The 12,418-nt window shown below is 47.3% G+C and overlaps 8 protein-coding genes across 8 annotated transcripts; 3 read left to right on the top strand and 5 right to left on the bottom strand.

Moving 5' to 3' along the window:
• Positions 1 to 237: 237 nt before the first annotated feature.
• BDV37DRAFT_287725 (NADH dehydrogenase [ubiquinone] 1 beta subcomplex subunit 9) lies at positions 238 to 775 on the bottom strand (the record flags this gene model as incomplete). Its single annotated transcript, XM_032088156.1, has 5 exons — positions 238 to 257; positions 313 to 354; positions 421 to 499; positions 563 to 695; positions 756 to 775. The coding sequence occupies 5 exons, from the start codon at positions 773 to 775 to the stop codon at positions 238 to 240; spliced, it is 294 nt and encodes a 97-aa protein (XP_031936650.1).
• Positions 776 to 1,303: 528 nt separating this feature from the next.
• BDV37DRAFT_287724 (putative dihydrolipoamide succinyltransferase) lies at positions 1,304 to 3,304 on the top strand (the record flags this gene model as incomplete). The annotated part of the gene is made up of 11 exons (XM_032088155.1): positions 1,304 to 1,482; positions 1,545 to 1,603; positions 1,655 to 1,726; positions 1,776 to 1,831; positions 1,896 to 2,237; positions 2,320 to 2,712; positions 2,770 to 2,829; positions 2,886 to 2,940; positions 2,992 to 3,059; positions 3,126 to 3,197; positions 3,260 to 3,304. 11 exons carry the CDS (start codon positions 1,304 to 1,306, stop codon positions 3,302 to 3,304), a joined length of 1,401 nt encoding a protein of 466 aa, XP_031936649.1.
• A 199-nt stretch (positions 3,305 to 3,503) lies between these two features.
• BDV37DRAFT_234687 (uncharacterized protein) lies at positions 3,504 to 4,523 on the bottom strand. Its single transcript, XM_032080412.1, has 2 exons — positions 4,235 to 4,523; positions 3,504 to 4,175 (listed from the first exon to the last, which is right to left on the bottom strand). The coding sequence occupies exons 1-2, from the start codon at positions 4,389 to 4,391 to the stop codon at positions 3,565 to 3,567; spliced, it is 768 nt and encodes a 255-aa protein (XP_031936648.1). The 5' UTR covers positions 4,392 to 4,523; the 3' UTR covers positions 3,504 to 3,564.
• Positions 4,524 to 4,555: 32 nt separating this feature from the next.
• On the top strand, positions 4,556 to 6,004 carry BDV37DRAFT_234529 (protein-L-isoaspartate O-methyltransferase). The gene is made up of 3 exons (XM_032080410.1): positions 4,556 to 4,811; positions 4,874 to 4,996; positions 5,202 to 6,004. Exons 2-3 carry the CDS (start codon positions 4,895 to 4,897, stop codon positions 5,817 to 5,819), a joined length of 720 nt encoding a protein of 239 aa, XP_031936647.1. The 5' UTR covers positions 4,556 to 4,811; positions 4,874 to 4,894; the 3' UTR covers positions 5,820 to 6,004.
• On the bottom strand, positions 5,938 to 8,084 carry BDV37DRAFT_234484 (DnaJ and TPR domain protein). Its single transcript, XM_032080409.1, has 2 exons — positions 6,713 to 8,084; positions 5,938 to 6,647 (listed from the first exon to the last, which is right to left on the bottom strand). The coding sequence occupies exons 1-2, from the start codon at positions 7,691 to 7,693 to the stop codon at positions 6,057 to 6,059; spliced, it is 1,572 nt and encodes a 523-aa protein (XP_031936646.1). The 5' UTR covers positions 7,694 to 8,084; the 3' UTR covers positions 5,938 to 6,056.
• A 204-nt stretch (positions 8,085 to 8,288) lies between these two features.
• Positions 8,289 to 9,725, top strand: BDV37DRAFT_275389 (putative mitochondrial translation release factor (RF-1); the record flags this gene model as incomplete). The annotated part of the gene is made up of 3 exons (XM_032085389.1): positions 8,289 to 8,400; positions 8,483 to 8,649; positions 8,715 to 9,725. 3 exons carry the CDS (start codon positions 8,289 to 8,291, stop codon positions 9,723 to 9,725), a joined length of 1,290 nt encoding a protein of 429 aa, XP_031936645.1.
• A 203-nt stretch (positions 9,726 to 9,928) lies between these two features.
• BDV37DRAFT_287719 (putative mitochondrial tricarboxylate transporter (Ctp)) lies at positions 9,929 to 11,345 on the bottom strand (the record flags this gene model as incomplete). The annotated part of the gene is made up of 9 exons (XM_032088154.1): positions 9,929 to 9,986; positions 10,052 to 10,201; positions 10,260 to 10,295; positions 10,381 to 10,638; positions 10,729 to 10,876; positions 10,937 to 11,068; positions 11,121 to 11,141; positions 11,207 to 11,261; positions 11,313 to 11,345. 9 exons carry the CDS (start codon positions 11,343 to 11,345, stop codon positions 9,929 to 9,931), a joined length of 891 nt encoding a protein of 296 aa, XP_031936644.1.
• Positions 11,346 to 11,637: 292 nt separating this feature from the next.
• Positions 11,638 to 12,299, bottom strand: BDV37DRAFT_234467 (uncharacterized protein). The gene has a single exon (XM_032080408.1). It carries the CDS (start codon positions 12,110 to 12,112, stop codon positions 11,771 to 11,773), a length of 342 nt encoding a protein of 113 aa, XP_031936643.1. The 5' UTR covers positions 12,113 to 12,299; the 3' UTR covers positions 11,638 to 11,770.
• Between the last annotated feature and the right edge of the window lie 119 nt (positions 12,300 to 12,418).

Genomic DNA, 12,418 nt, shown 5'->3' with positions numbered 1-12,418 from the left:
CTTTCGGCACATTGGCTTTAAGGGATGTGTATGTCCCCAATGATAAGTTATGCATTTTCATCCGACGGTTATCTATGCAATAAGTAGGTTTTCAATGTAAAACCTCGCTCTCCTGCAGAGCGAGTACTATTCTCTAATTTGAGCACATGTGGCTGTATCGGTAGCAGTGTGGTTATACAATATCCATTTCCTATCTGAAAACCAAATTAACTTAAACACAACCTCCTTTGATTCTCTTTAGTGGCTGCCCGAAGCATCTGATCAAAAATTAGTGGGCTAAAGTATTGGGTGGCATAACCATGGTTGACGTACACGGCAATTGGCGAGCAGGTAGATTCCTTTCATATTTGTTACCTTTAGAAAAGTCAGTCATTCCATTCATATAACAGGAGAAAGCCCTGTGTCTTTGAGAATACATACCACCCGGAGCAGTGGGTGCTCGGTACGGGTCTGGATGCTTCCAAGTTTCTAATAGTTTTTCTGTCTCCCGCAGCAGCACCTGCTAGTTTGTGAGATACTGTATGCATAAACCATGTAGCTGAGAAAATCGAGCCGCATATACCTTCTGTTGACGAGGATCGCGGACATTCTTATTCGCATCGAAAAGGGATCGTATATATACTGCTTGCCCGCGCCAAATCTGCCTGTGCACAGCCCAGTCAAGAGCAAGCTTTAGGGAGCGTCGATAAAGCGACCTGTGAGGTAGGTTTAATATGGCTCCCTCATGATCATTGCTCCAACTGCGACCAACTTACGCAACAGGGTGAAGGGCCATGGTGTGTCACGTAATAGGAATTGAAAGACTTGAAGCTTGTCTGTATAGCGGAAAGAGTCTGTCTGAGCTGGAATGAGCCTCTCCGCGGAGTATTAATGCAGTGTGTTTCGATGCTCACCCGGTTTACTACACAAGTGTAGCTTCGTCTTTCTCGCGGTGAAGTCCTGAGTGCGGAAACTTCCCAGATGGTGCTTATGGATTGCCGAAGAAGCGTAATAATAATACTCCGTTCATTTGCCGGCTACAGGGATTGCAGGACCGCTTTGAGGGAAATTCCGGTTGTCTCGGCCCGGCCTTGCACCCTTTGGCCGCTTAAGTTTCGTCACTCACTTTATCCCTACTTACAGGTAGATGAACCCTTAGCTCTAGTCAGTTCTGGGGGAGAAAAAGGAAGGAAAAAGAAGGCCGTGCTCCTCCTATTTCCTCTTGTACATCACTTACATTCACGACTTGATTCCCTACATTCATTTTCTACAATTTGCGAAATACATTGTTGTCTTTTTGTCCAACCTCTGAACCTAGGTCATCATGGCTTTTCGCTTACCTCTTCACCGTCTCCCCGAACAAAATCTGCGGACTATACCTAGATCTGCCCACAGCTCTCGTAACATCAGCCTGGGCACCCGCAGGAATCTTACCTCGGCTGCGCTCCGCAAATGTGTCAGGAATGCTAACAGGCCTGCTTCTGGTGTACCACAGGTTCTGGGGTAAAGCCGCCCACTCATTGCTATCAAGTGCCCTCTTTACAAACCAGCTTACACTACTGTAGGGCCAATGTCTTTCGATCTAGTTTCGCTCCCCTTGGCGGCTATCAGATTCGCACCTATGGTATTATAGCCTCTCTTGCTTTCGGAATCCCGCACTAACAACCTTTTTCAGCGGACACCATAGTTAAAGTTCCTCAGATGGCAGAATCTATCACCGAGGGTACTTTGAAACAGTTCTCCAAACGTATGTTCGCCAATACTTCTTTACTAGCTTGCGCTCACTCTTGCAAAAGAGGTCGGGGATTATGTTGAGAGAGACGAAGAAATAGCAACAATCGAGACCGATAAGGTGAGTGAGACTTACATCTTCGTGCGCGAAAAGAGATTTTTCTGCTGATACCCACCCGTTCTAGATTGATGTGTCGGTCAATGCTCCTGAAGCGGGAACCATCAAAGAGCTTCTCGTAAACGAGGAAGACACCGTTACTGTTGGACAGGAACTGGCAAAGTTGGAGCTGGGAGGTGCGCCTGAGACCAAAACGGAGGAGGCAACCGAAAAGCCGAAGGAGCCCGCACCTGCAGAAGAATCCAAAGCCCCCGAGCCAGAACAGCCCAAGACCGCAAAGGCCTCTTCAGTCTCTGAAAAGCCTGCCGTATCTGAACCCGGACCTTCCAAGCAGCCACAGCCCGCTGCCTCTAAGCCAGAATCTCGCGATGATGCTAAGCCGAGCCCTGGAAATCGCGAAGAGCGAAGGGTATGTTCTCTTTTCTTACCGTATCCTTGCCTACTACTGTTAGTCTTGTCTTTCTTCTGGTCTTGTGCTGATCAACTCATAGGTGAAAATGAACAGAATGAGACTGAGGATAGCTGAGCGTTTGAAGCAATCTCAAAACACGGCCGCTTCCCTGACTACATTCAATGAGGTGGATATGTCTTCTCTTATGGAGTTTCGGAAGTTATACAAGGACGATGTGCTTAAAAAGACCGGTGTTAAGCTCGGCTTCATGAGCGCGTTTTCTCGTGCTTGTGTTCTGGCTATGAAAGACATCCCGGCTGTTAACGCGTCGATCGAGGGGCCCAATGGTGGCGATACCATTGTCTACCGTGATTACGTCGATATAAGTGTCGCTGTCGCCACTGAGAAGGGCCTTGTAACGCCAGTAGTGCGCAACGCCGAAACCATGGATCTTGTTGGAATTGAGAAGGCTATTGCGGATCTCGGAAAGAAGGTAAGCTGCAGACATTCATTTTTGTTCATTGGCTTTGCTGACCATAAAATTTGCCAGGCTCGCGACAATAAGCTGACCATTGAGGATATGGCGGGTGGCTCTTTTACCATCAGCAACGTGAGTAGAAACATGCACATGTCTCGCCTTGTGTATTTGTGTTAACATTTATACAGGGTGGCGTCTTTGGATCCCTCATGGGTACGCCGATCATCAACCTACCACAGACAGGTATGTTTAACACCACACTTTTTTTTGAGGAGTTCATCTAACCATCGAAAGCTGTTCTTGGACTCCACGCCATCAAAGAAAAGCCAGTTGCTGTGAATGGCAAGATTGAGATACGCCCTGTATGTCTCCTTTGCCACGCCCTTACTTTGCCTTTGCTGGTAGACTTGTTGCTGATGCTTTAATAGATGATGTATCTTGCTCTAACCTATGACCATCGCCTTTTGGATGGCCGGGAGGCTGTTACTTTCCTAGTCAAGGTTCGTTCACCACCCCTCAACATGAGCCTTTTGAATCCATCACTAAGCGCAATCCAATGCAGGTTAAAGAATACATTGAGGATCCTCGCCGCATGCTTCTTGGCTAAGCGTCTGTGCTCTGCTCATTCGCCTAATGGCTTTGCTAAGTATGCTACTTCCTCACAACACCTGCCCCATGGCTTAGATGTTTTATTTTGTAGATTAACTACTTTGTGCGCAAGATATTTATTATCAATTCCATGTTAATCAAGTGACTTTAAGCATCATAGCTCTCTTAGGTCGTGGGACTTTTTACCCCGCTGTTTGCACTGTACCTTTTCAAACCAAGGAACCACATTCACTAATATGCATAGCTTAATGGGTGTTGTTATTTGAGTCCTACCCTATCCTTCAATTGCTTCGTCTCTGCGCGGCTCAACCCCCAGAGCTGTCCGCGCTCGAGCTGGATCAGTACAGGCGGCTCAAGAACCTTCATGATCTTAACCAACGTGTCGAAAACCGCACATTTGAACTTATCCATGGGGAAATTCGCGGAAACCGTACGCATGTGAACATTGAGAGAGGTCCCATCCGGCGGCTGGAGATAGCTCATGTACTCTATAAACGCTTGATTCATGTTTGCCATTTGACTCTCGGCCCAGGTGATATGCTTGTTGAGAGAATCTGAGGACTGGGACTTTTGGTATTCTTCGACTGCAGCCTGCATGACGAATTGCGCGGCAGTATTAGCCCACGTCGCTTCGGATAACCTGGCACCAACAGCGTAGCAGAGAGATATGAAAGACCCGGCCAACTCAGAAAGTGAAATTGGGTTTTCTTCTGGCCAATTTCTACTAAAACTTAATCGGGATTCGCGAGCCTGAGAAGTAATACATCCATCTGGATAACATCGGAAGGTATTGGCAAATTCAAATAGTCGGACCTTGACTTGAATGTCATCTGGGAGTCGCCCAGAGTTTGGAAGAACTGATTCAATGGCTAGAGATGAATAGAAAGCAAGTCAGCGTGTCTTTTGAAATGACATGTTAAGCACATACCGTGTACTATATAAATATGGCAATCAAGGTCGCATTCGTTTGCCTGCTCCTGAGCTGCCACTCCGCTGGTGTTTACCAATCTGTACATGGAGGTGCAAAGTAGGTAGTCCAATATTAACAGGTCTATGTCAGACCGAGTATCGGAGTCTGCTTCCATTGTGCATTATTGTTATGCAGTATCATAATTTTTAATGAGATAGCGAAGATGTCTCGTTCCTGTCCACGGAGTATGAACCGTAGTACATATCAATGATATCAATGATCAGAGTTAGATCAACTTTTGCGAATGCAAGAGCCAAAGGCGGTGAGACATTGCTGAGTAAGTCTGACAGGTTAAGTAGGTAACTAACCAGTTACTCGTGACCTTTCGATGTTAGAGTGGCGTCATACAGGACGGTACGTCCAAACCTCATCCTTTTGATATGTTGACGAGCCCAGTACAAATATTGAAGGAAATCCTAGATGCTAAGCAGCATAGGATGATAGTATAGCCTACTTACAAGCCTCAGGGTCTTCTTGCGATCAGCGTCGCTTTCTAAATACCAAGTTCCCCCGGATCGCCTTACTCTTACTTTAGGTAGAGCATAACTCCCCCGCATGATTCAAAGCTATCTAAATGCACATCTAGTGCTGCGGAAGGCCACCACAAAGTGCATCTCAATGGCGTGGTATTGCTCTGGCTCAACCAATGCGGAACTGGTTGATAATCTCTTCAAGGCGGGATTGGTAAAGAATGAAAGAGTAAAAAATGCTATGTTGGGGGTGAGTGGTTCCTTCCATTTATTTCTTAACGTCTCATGTGCTGTGCCATCTCCTTACCCCGACCCCGCGCAAAATTGCGGGGCTGTGGCTCTTGCAGTAGGATCAGGAATGTAACAGCAAGGTAAAGGAAGAGATGTTGGCGAGAGAGCATTGGCTGCACATGTACTTCCCTACCCAAGACGTGTCTCTGACATCAAGGTGCAAGGTTGATCGAGCCCATTATGCACCCTCAAGGCCTTACTCGGACTCCCCACAACCTATTGGGTATGGTGCGACAATCTCCGCTCCCCACATGCACGGTCATGCATGCGAGTACCTCATCGACTTCCTCAGGCCGGGTTCGCGGGTACTCGATATTGGCTCGGGTTCTGGATATCTGACCCATGTCCTCGCAAACCTTGTTACAGATCCCTCTGTACCTGATGACTTAAATGGCCACGTTATTGGAATTGATCATATACCAGAACTTGTTGACTTGGCTGATAAGAATATGCACAAGTCGGACCAAGGCCGCAAATTGCTAGATACAGGAAAGGTGAAGTTTATTATTGCTGACGGCCGTTTGGGATGGCAAGAGGGAGCACCGTATGATGCTATCCACGTTGGTGCAGCGGCGGAAAAGCTCCACCCGGCATTGATCGCGCAACTCCGTGCCCCAGGCCGAATGTTTATCCCCGTTGACACGGAGTGTGACGGGAGTGCTCGTGGATTCGGCGGCGGCCAATACATTTGGGTAGTGGACAAGAGGGTGGACGGGTCAGTCCACAAGGAAAAGGTGTTCCAGGTTAGCTATGTTCCGCTGACCGACCCGCCAAAGAAGTAAACAAACAGTTGGATATAATGTCCTTTTCACGTTCTACATAAGCAATGAAAGTGACCTTGACTTAACTATGTGGAAGACTGCCGGCATTCGAGTTTACATGGATAGTATCACAAAAGTCCAGAGCATTTTCGCCGAGATTATAGCAATAGTTATGATCTGATTGCTTTGAAGTTTTGAGCTTAGTGGAATAAAAGTATACAGAATCTTCATCTTGAATATACACACTAGCTGTCAGTATCAGCGGAAAGGGAAACCTCCTGGGAAATTGAACCCTTGACCCGAGAACTTAAACTGTGGTCCGCCTTGCTGGAAGAAAAAGTGTTGACCGCCTCCTGGCCCGAATGGGCTTCCTTGAAACGGGTTGCCCCTATGAGATTCCGGGTCATTCGGGTCATCACCACTGTCGTAACGCGCCTTGAGTTCGGGGTCAGAAAGAATTTCATAGGCTTCATTAATTGCAGCCATCTTCTTCTCGGCGTCCTCTTTCGTCACACCCTGGGACTTAGCTTTATCGGGGTGATGTTGTTTAGTCAGTTGGCGGTAGGCTCTTTTGATAGTCCGGTCATCAGCATCTCGGCTGACACCCAAAACTTTGTAATAGTCCCTCTGTTTTGAGCGCTTCAATAAGACATGTGCCTTCTGCAAAAGTGATTGGACGTCTCTGGACCCGGGGTGATGCTCTTTGGCTGTATTCAGCGTGTTTATAGCGTCATCAAAACGCTCTTCGTCAAGAGCCGCTTGACCCTGAAAGAGCAGCGCTGGCAGAGAATAAGGATTGACGTCGAGGGTTTCAGAGCAGTACGGAGAAGCTCGCCTGGGCATATGCGCCTGAGTAACCAATGCGTTAGCCAATTGGAACCATGTCAACTGGACGCCTTCCTAGGGGCACAAACCTCGCGGTAAGCTTCGCAGGCGCGCTCCACCAGCAAACCATAGAGATTGTTGGGGGCCGCGGGGTGGATATGGCCTGCTTCCTTAGCCTCCCTCACGTCGCCTTTCACATCGCCAAGAAGTCCGCTTTCATCGCCTACACCTACAAGCAAGTTGATGGCATTGCTAAACTTCCGCGAAGATATTGAATCTTGTAGTTTGCGCAACTGTTTGAGGAGTTTCTTCTCTTTCCGATAAAGGCCGTTGCACGGTTTTGAATCGGGGTCGAAATGGAGACACCTCCGGATTTGTGAAATGCCACGTTCTTGATCTCCCAGAGAATAGAACAGCATGTAGGACATTTGTAAGTGCGGGTCCACCAGACTTGGAGAGATGTGTAGGACATGGGCAAGGTCACTTATTCCTTCTTCTACATCACCTTTCTCGAAGCGACAGTGCGCGCGAGTTTGTCGTAGACTTAGGGAGGCGCTTGCCTTAAGAACAGCCACATTCGCATGATTTACGCAGGCCTCCCAGGCGCCGTGTTGCTCAGCATTCTGTGCAAGAGCTGCAGCATTCCGTGCCTCTTGAATCTCATTGTATTCCAGAGATGACTTCTTGCCGGCCATCTCCAGATCCTTCAACGCGCCTTCCCAGTCAGCACTGTTAGCTCGAAGGCGAGCCCGTTGAAGGAGGGCACTCTCAAAATCTGGTTTTAACCGCAGAACTCGGTCGAAATCATCTAATGCCTGAGAACCTTTACCCAGTGACAAATAAGCCGCACCCCGCTGGAAGACAGTGATGTAATTCGTAGGATCCCTCGACACAGCCGCGTCGAAATAGAGTAATGCATCGCGGGGCGATCCACCAGCGAGATGTGTCTTCGCCGATGCGATCAGCGATGACAGAGGGGTGTCTGAAGGAATATGTGAAGGTTGAAGACCATAACTGGCTGATGAAACGGCCAGAAAGATCGTAAGAGTCTCCAAGGAAAGGAGCATCATACTTACACCAACGCAAAAGGCAATCTGGTTCGGACGGGTCAGTTGATCACGGGCCTGGTCAGTTATCTGAAGATGTGCGGTTATTAAGAAAAACGGTAGAAGAATCCAATGAGTGCGACTGCAAGAGCAGAATGAATGCCCTTTGAAGAGGCAGAAAACGTGTTTACATGATCACGTCTTTGGCGATGAGGGTGATAACCAACCAAAGGAGAAATGTATGCCAAGACTCCAGTCTGGCCTTTACAACTCAATTACATATGGTAAATTACGGTTGTGAAATGCTGAGTATTGCAATGAAATAAAGATGAAATCAGTTCTTGAAGGGTGGCTATTCGAGACTTTGCAGTGGGTCTCAGTATGCATTCACTAAGAACTAGACTCTGTAATTTGGACAATTACACTTCTAATGACTAATACTCTATTCAGCTTTCAATGTATGTATATGTCAAAATCACGTGACTCGGTGTCTGGTTGAAAGGGAGCGAAACAAGTATTGGTAGATACTGCATGCGCACGCCCATTGAACAATTGTGCTTATGTGAAGCTCATGGATTATTTGTGAGACTCACGTACTCTCCTATTTTGAGAACAAAAAATGCTTAATGTCCCTTGGATATGCTCTCGATGCCTGACGCGGTTTGGGACTAGAGGTGCTATAAAAAGGCCGTGGCCGACTCTGCAATGGCGGGGACTGAATACAAGTATGGGTAGTTGAGAGACAGTGTTTAGTATCTCTCAATGCATGTCTAGTGTTCTGTGGGGTTACTACATGACTGACAAGTCAGTTAGGCCCTGACATTTCTTTATCGCTGCTCTCCCGCGCTCGCTCTTTGGCAGCAGAGCATTCTAAACTCTCTGCTCACTTAGCGGATTCCTTTGACAAAAAAATAGCAAAGCGGGTCGGCGAGCTAGCACCGATTGCAAATGTCTTGGAAGAATGGGACAGGACCAATGAGGTATGTCCGCACTTCTTATGAAATGGGATAACTTACTAATAGAGCGGCTTTGAACCCTTTCTTAGTCTATATCAGAACTCAATGCTCTGCTTGATGACCCAGATACTGACCTTGAGCTCAAATCTCTGGCTATTGAGGACCTAGAAAACGTCAAGGCTGCTTTGCCAACCATATCGGAAAACTTGAAACAGACCCTTGTACCCCGTCACCCTTTCGCAGCGCTTCCTTGCCTTCTTGAGATACGGCCTGGCGCAGGTGGGGATGAGGCGGGGCTGTTCGCCTTCGAACTCCTGAGGATGTATACTGCATTTTGCTCTCGTCGTGGGTTTCGGTCCAATGTCATTAAGCTCGAAGTGGGAGATGGCCCGGCGGAGGATCGGCTGAGTGAAGCAATAATGGAAGTTGAGGCGGATGGGGCTTATGAGATGCTCAGAACCGAGTCAGGGGTACACCGTGTGCAGAGAGTTCCAGCAACAGAGACTAAGGGACGTACGCACACCAGTGCTGTGAGCGTGATGGTTCTTCCTAGCTTCCCAGAGACAGGAGGTGGCATGGATAACGCGCTCAACTTTGATGACCCTAGTAGTGACTACTACGTTGATCCCCAAGAGGTTCGTAGCGAGAAGATGCGAGCTGGTGGTGCAGGGGGACAGCACGTGAACAAGACAGAGTCAGCTATTCGCCTGACTCACATGCCCACAGGTATCGTTGTCTCTATGCAGGATTCTCGATCTCAACACGCAAACCGCAAAAAAGCCTGGCAGATCTTACGCGCCAGATTAGCCGAGGCGAGGCAAGAAGCTCGTGAACAGGAAGTCGTTGAACTCAGAAGAGGGGTGTTGGGCGGTGTTGCTCGTATGGGTCGCGGGGACAAAATTCGCACGTACAATTATGGCCAGAATCGTTGCACAGACCATAGGAGTGGTATCACCATACATAGTTTGAATAATGTTTTAGATGGTGGTGAAGGCCTCGAAACTGTTATGGAGAGTGTACGATCTTGGCTGGTGGACCAAGAAGTGGCAACCCTGGTTGCTGACGAGCTAGCAAAAGACAAGGAAGCCTCACGCCCCTAAAAACGAGTCAAGGTGTTAAAAAGGCGCTGAATTTTCTTCTATATACTTGTACTATTCTTCATTCAAGTGCTGTAGATATAGAAAATGCAGTGCTTCTGTGTCAGTGCTATGTATTAAGATACAGCAAATGCATATTAGCTGTGATGCTGCGATATAGCGTTTAAGAGACCAATTGGTGCCATGCGTTCATTGCTTCACCAGCATCAGATATATTGTCTCTTTGGGTCTAGAGAATCCAGGGCGTCCATCGTCTTCTCGTACCTGGTAATATGAAAGCGGTTAGTTCTCAAGCCTATATACGATGGTTGAACTCAGTGTAAACAAACATTGTGAACACTATGCCTCCGCTCAAGATCAATCTGGCAAGTCGCGGAACAGCTCCAGACCAGAATGTAAATAACCCCTCATCTTTGAATATCCTTGCTGCACAGACAAAGCTATTCTTATAGTTCTTAGAAGCTTCTAGTGATTGCATTCTGCTGTCGAATTAGTCCTGAAAAACGCAAATTACACACAATGCGGCCATCAGCAAACCTGGTTTTCACAGTATCAAGAGGTTGTGTGACATATCTGTGTAGAATGGTGTATTAGTTGTCTTTGCTTCTCATACCTGTGGAGCAGAAGCAGTAGCTGTTCAAGTATTGTATTAACTCACACTGTTATGAAGCCTGCCATACCGCCGATTGCGAAGGTGCTTGCAGTTCCCAGCTTTTCTCCAGGTGCGACATAGCTTTCAGCTAGTTGCTTTAACATAGTATAACTCGAGAATCTGGTCGCGGAGTTGGCGGCTTGCCTTGCAGTTGTAGGAACAAAACCCTGAAAAAAACCTCGAATACCTCGCTCCTGGAATATCAGTTTACTGCCATGCAAGAATCCCCGCATACGAGGGTTTGCGGATTTGCGATCGTCAATCCTGCGGGTGTTTTATACATCAGCTTCACCATGTATCGTTGCATGAAGTAGTCAAGGGCACGTAGCAAGGGGGCCCTTTAAGGCAACGGACAATTGCGTTTTAATACTCTCGAATGGTGTCACTGCTAAAAGAGATTCAGTGAAGCCAGCTCCAAAGCCAGCAATTACCGTTCTTGGACCCGAAATCTTGCCATTCTCATCCTGAAGAAGTGACTTGAATCTGTCGAAAGCGACGAACCCTGCAAACAAAACCCTAACGTAAGCACACCAAACACTCGGGCACCCAGGATAGAACTCACGAATGCCTGCCTTGAGCGAATTTCCTATAATCAGAGTTGTGCAGCCGGCGTACCACTGCTTTCCAAACGGGGGCCATGGCAGCTTTTTTCCGTCCGGTAGTCTGCGATTGAGTTGCGACCGGGTTTTGGCAACTGGACATGTTGAGTAAACCGACGTAGGAGTAGCCAAGGGCATGAGCCTTACATTCAGCCGGATAAGTGATTGCTAGTATAATTAGCAAAAAGTCCTGGGTACAGGAGTACATGTGCCTTGATATGGGCGAGCATTACCGATTTCAATGGCACCTGCAGTTGAGCCCGCAATGATAGACCGCAAACTGCTGGGCTGGGTACGCGCATTAGCATTAGGGACTATAGACTGCGAAGGACAATGCACCTTTCGGTTGTGATCCTTTTCCGTAGTACTCATTTCGCTTTTTACCCCCTCTTCTCTTTGGGAAAAAGAACACCAAGAGCTTGATCACCACTGCAACAATGGATGTAAACCAACTTGGGCAAAGTTGGTTTGAGGCTAGCAAACACAATAATACGGGCGCCGGGGAGGACAGAGCACGCAATATCAGACCAAAGCAAACCCGAGTTTGCATTCGAGTGTCTACTTGTAAGTACTAGTAATGACTACTAAATTATGAGTGAAATCTTCAAGCTTCTACATTTCGGAGGGTAAATTGTCATTTTGTAGATGCTACCTGAGTGAGGTCGACCGCTGGCTACAGGCGTAAGCCAAACATCTGACAGTAACCCTCCTCTTTGTTGGTTTTCATTGGTTTTCAAACTTTTTTTTCTTTTTTCTTTCGTTTTCTTTTTTTGCTTTCTTTCTTTTAGTCTTTCATTTCATTGAAAGCTTTCGTAGATTCCCCCCAGGTCTCCAGGTTTCTCTTCTCCCAGCATTTTGGTCACAGATTGGAACTGCACCAAATCGAGGCTGTCCTTATCTGACGGATAGCAAGATGCACTATCTTTGTCAGGATGAAAAGGGGTATGAAGCATAGAGCGGGTTTGAACACCACCTGCAAATAAAGCCAATCTCTCAATGTGTTGACAAATAAGGAAAAGAAAGGCTTCATATCCACAACGCCGAATAAATTCAGAACACCCAACGACCGTGCAGCAGCTCGAGAGACAAAGAGAGCGGAAAAAAGAACCCAAACACCAATGTGGACTGCCCCAATACATTGCGCCGGCCTATGACATCAGACAATAGCTTAGATCATCCAAAGCTGCATGATAAGTGCCGACAAAAGGATAGAGAAAACGGGAAAGGCGAAGCAGAAAAGTAGGGGGAAAAGCCCAGTCAATGAGTTGAGGTACTTGGCGCGATGAGTTATCCGAAAACCATCCACCAACGCCGAAAACATGACAAAGTGCTGGGTGACAACATGTAAACGCCGTTTGTGCTCAAAATCCCATAGAATGCAACATCAATATTTACATAAACCCTACCACCTTTCTAGTGTTGAAAGGGGGAAAGACGACGACGAG

This window comes from Aspergillus pseudonomiae (genome assembly GCF_009193645.1).
Source record: "Aspergillus pseudonomiae strain CBS 119388 unplaced genomic scaffold BDV37scaffold_99, whole genome shotgun sequence".
Taxonomy (NCBI): Eukaryota; Fungi; Ascomycota; class Eurotiomycetes; order Eurotiales; family Aspergillaceae; genus Aspergillus; species Aspergillus pseudonomiae.
This window is presented reverse-complemented; position numbering and strand designations above follow the sequence as displayed.

Excerpts from the sequence above, each read along its gene's own strand:
- BDV37DRAFT_234687 (XM_032080412.1), bottom strand. The coding sequence starts at position 4,391 with ATGGAAGCAGACTCCGATACTCGGTCTGACATAGACCTGTTAATATTG. Across the intron at positions 4,176-4,234 it reads CCATATTTATATAGTACACG|CCATTGAATCAGTTCTTCCA; the intron begins GTATGTGCTTAA and ends ATTCATCTCTAG.
- BDV37DRAFT_234467 (XM_032080408.1), bottom strand. The coding sequence starts at position 12,112 with ATGTATTGGGGCAGTCCACATTGGTGTTTGGGTTCTTTTTTCCGCTCT.
- BDV37DRAFT_234529 (XM_032080410.1), top strand. The coding sequence starts at position 4,895 with ATGGCGTGGTATTGCTCTGGCTCAACCAATGCGGAACTGGTTGATAAT. Across the intron at positions 4,997-5,201 it reads TAAAAAATGCTATGTTGGGG|GTTGATCGAGCCCATTATGC; the intron begins GTGAGTGGTTCC and ends TCAAGGTGCAAG.
- BDV37DRAFT_234484 (XM_032080409.1), bottom strand. The coding sequence starts at position 7,693 with ATGATGCTCCTTTCCTTGGAGACTCTTACGATCTTTCTGGCCGTTTCA. Across the intron at positions 6,648-6,712 it reads CCTGCGAAGCTTACCGCGAG|GCGCATATGCCCAGGCGAGC; the intron begins GTTTGTGCCCCT and ends TTGGTTACTCAG.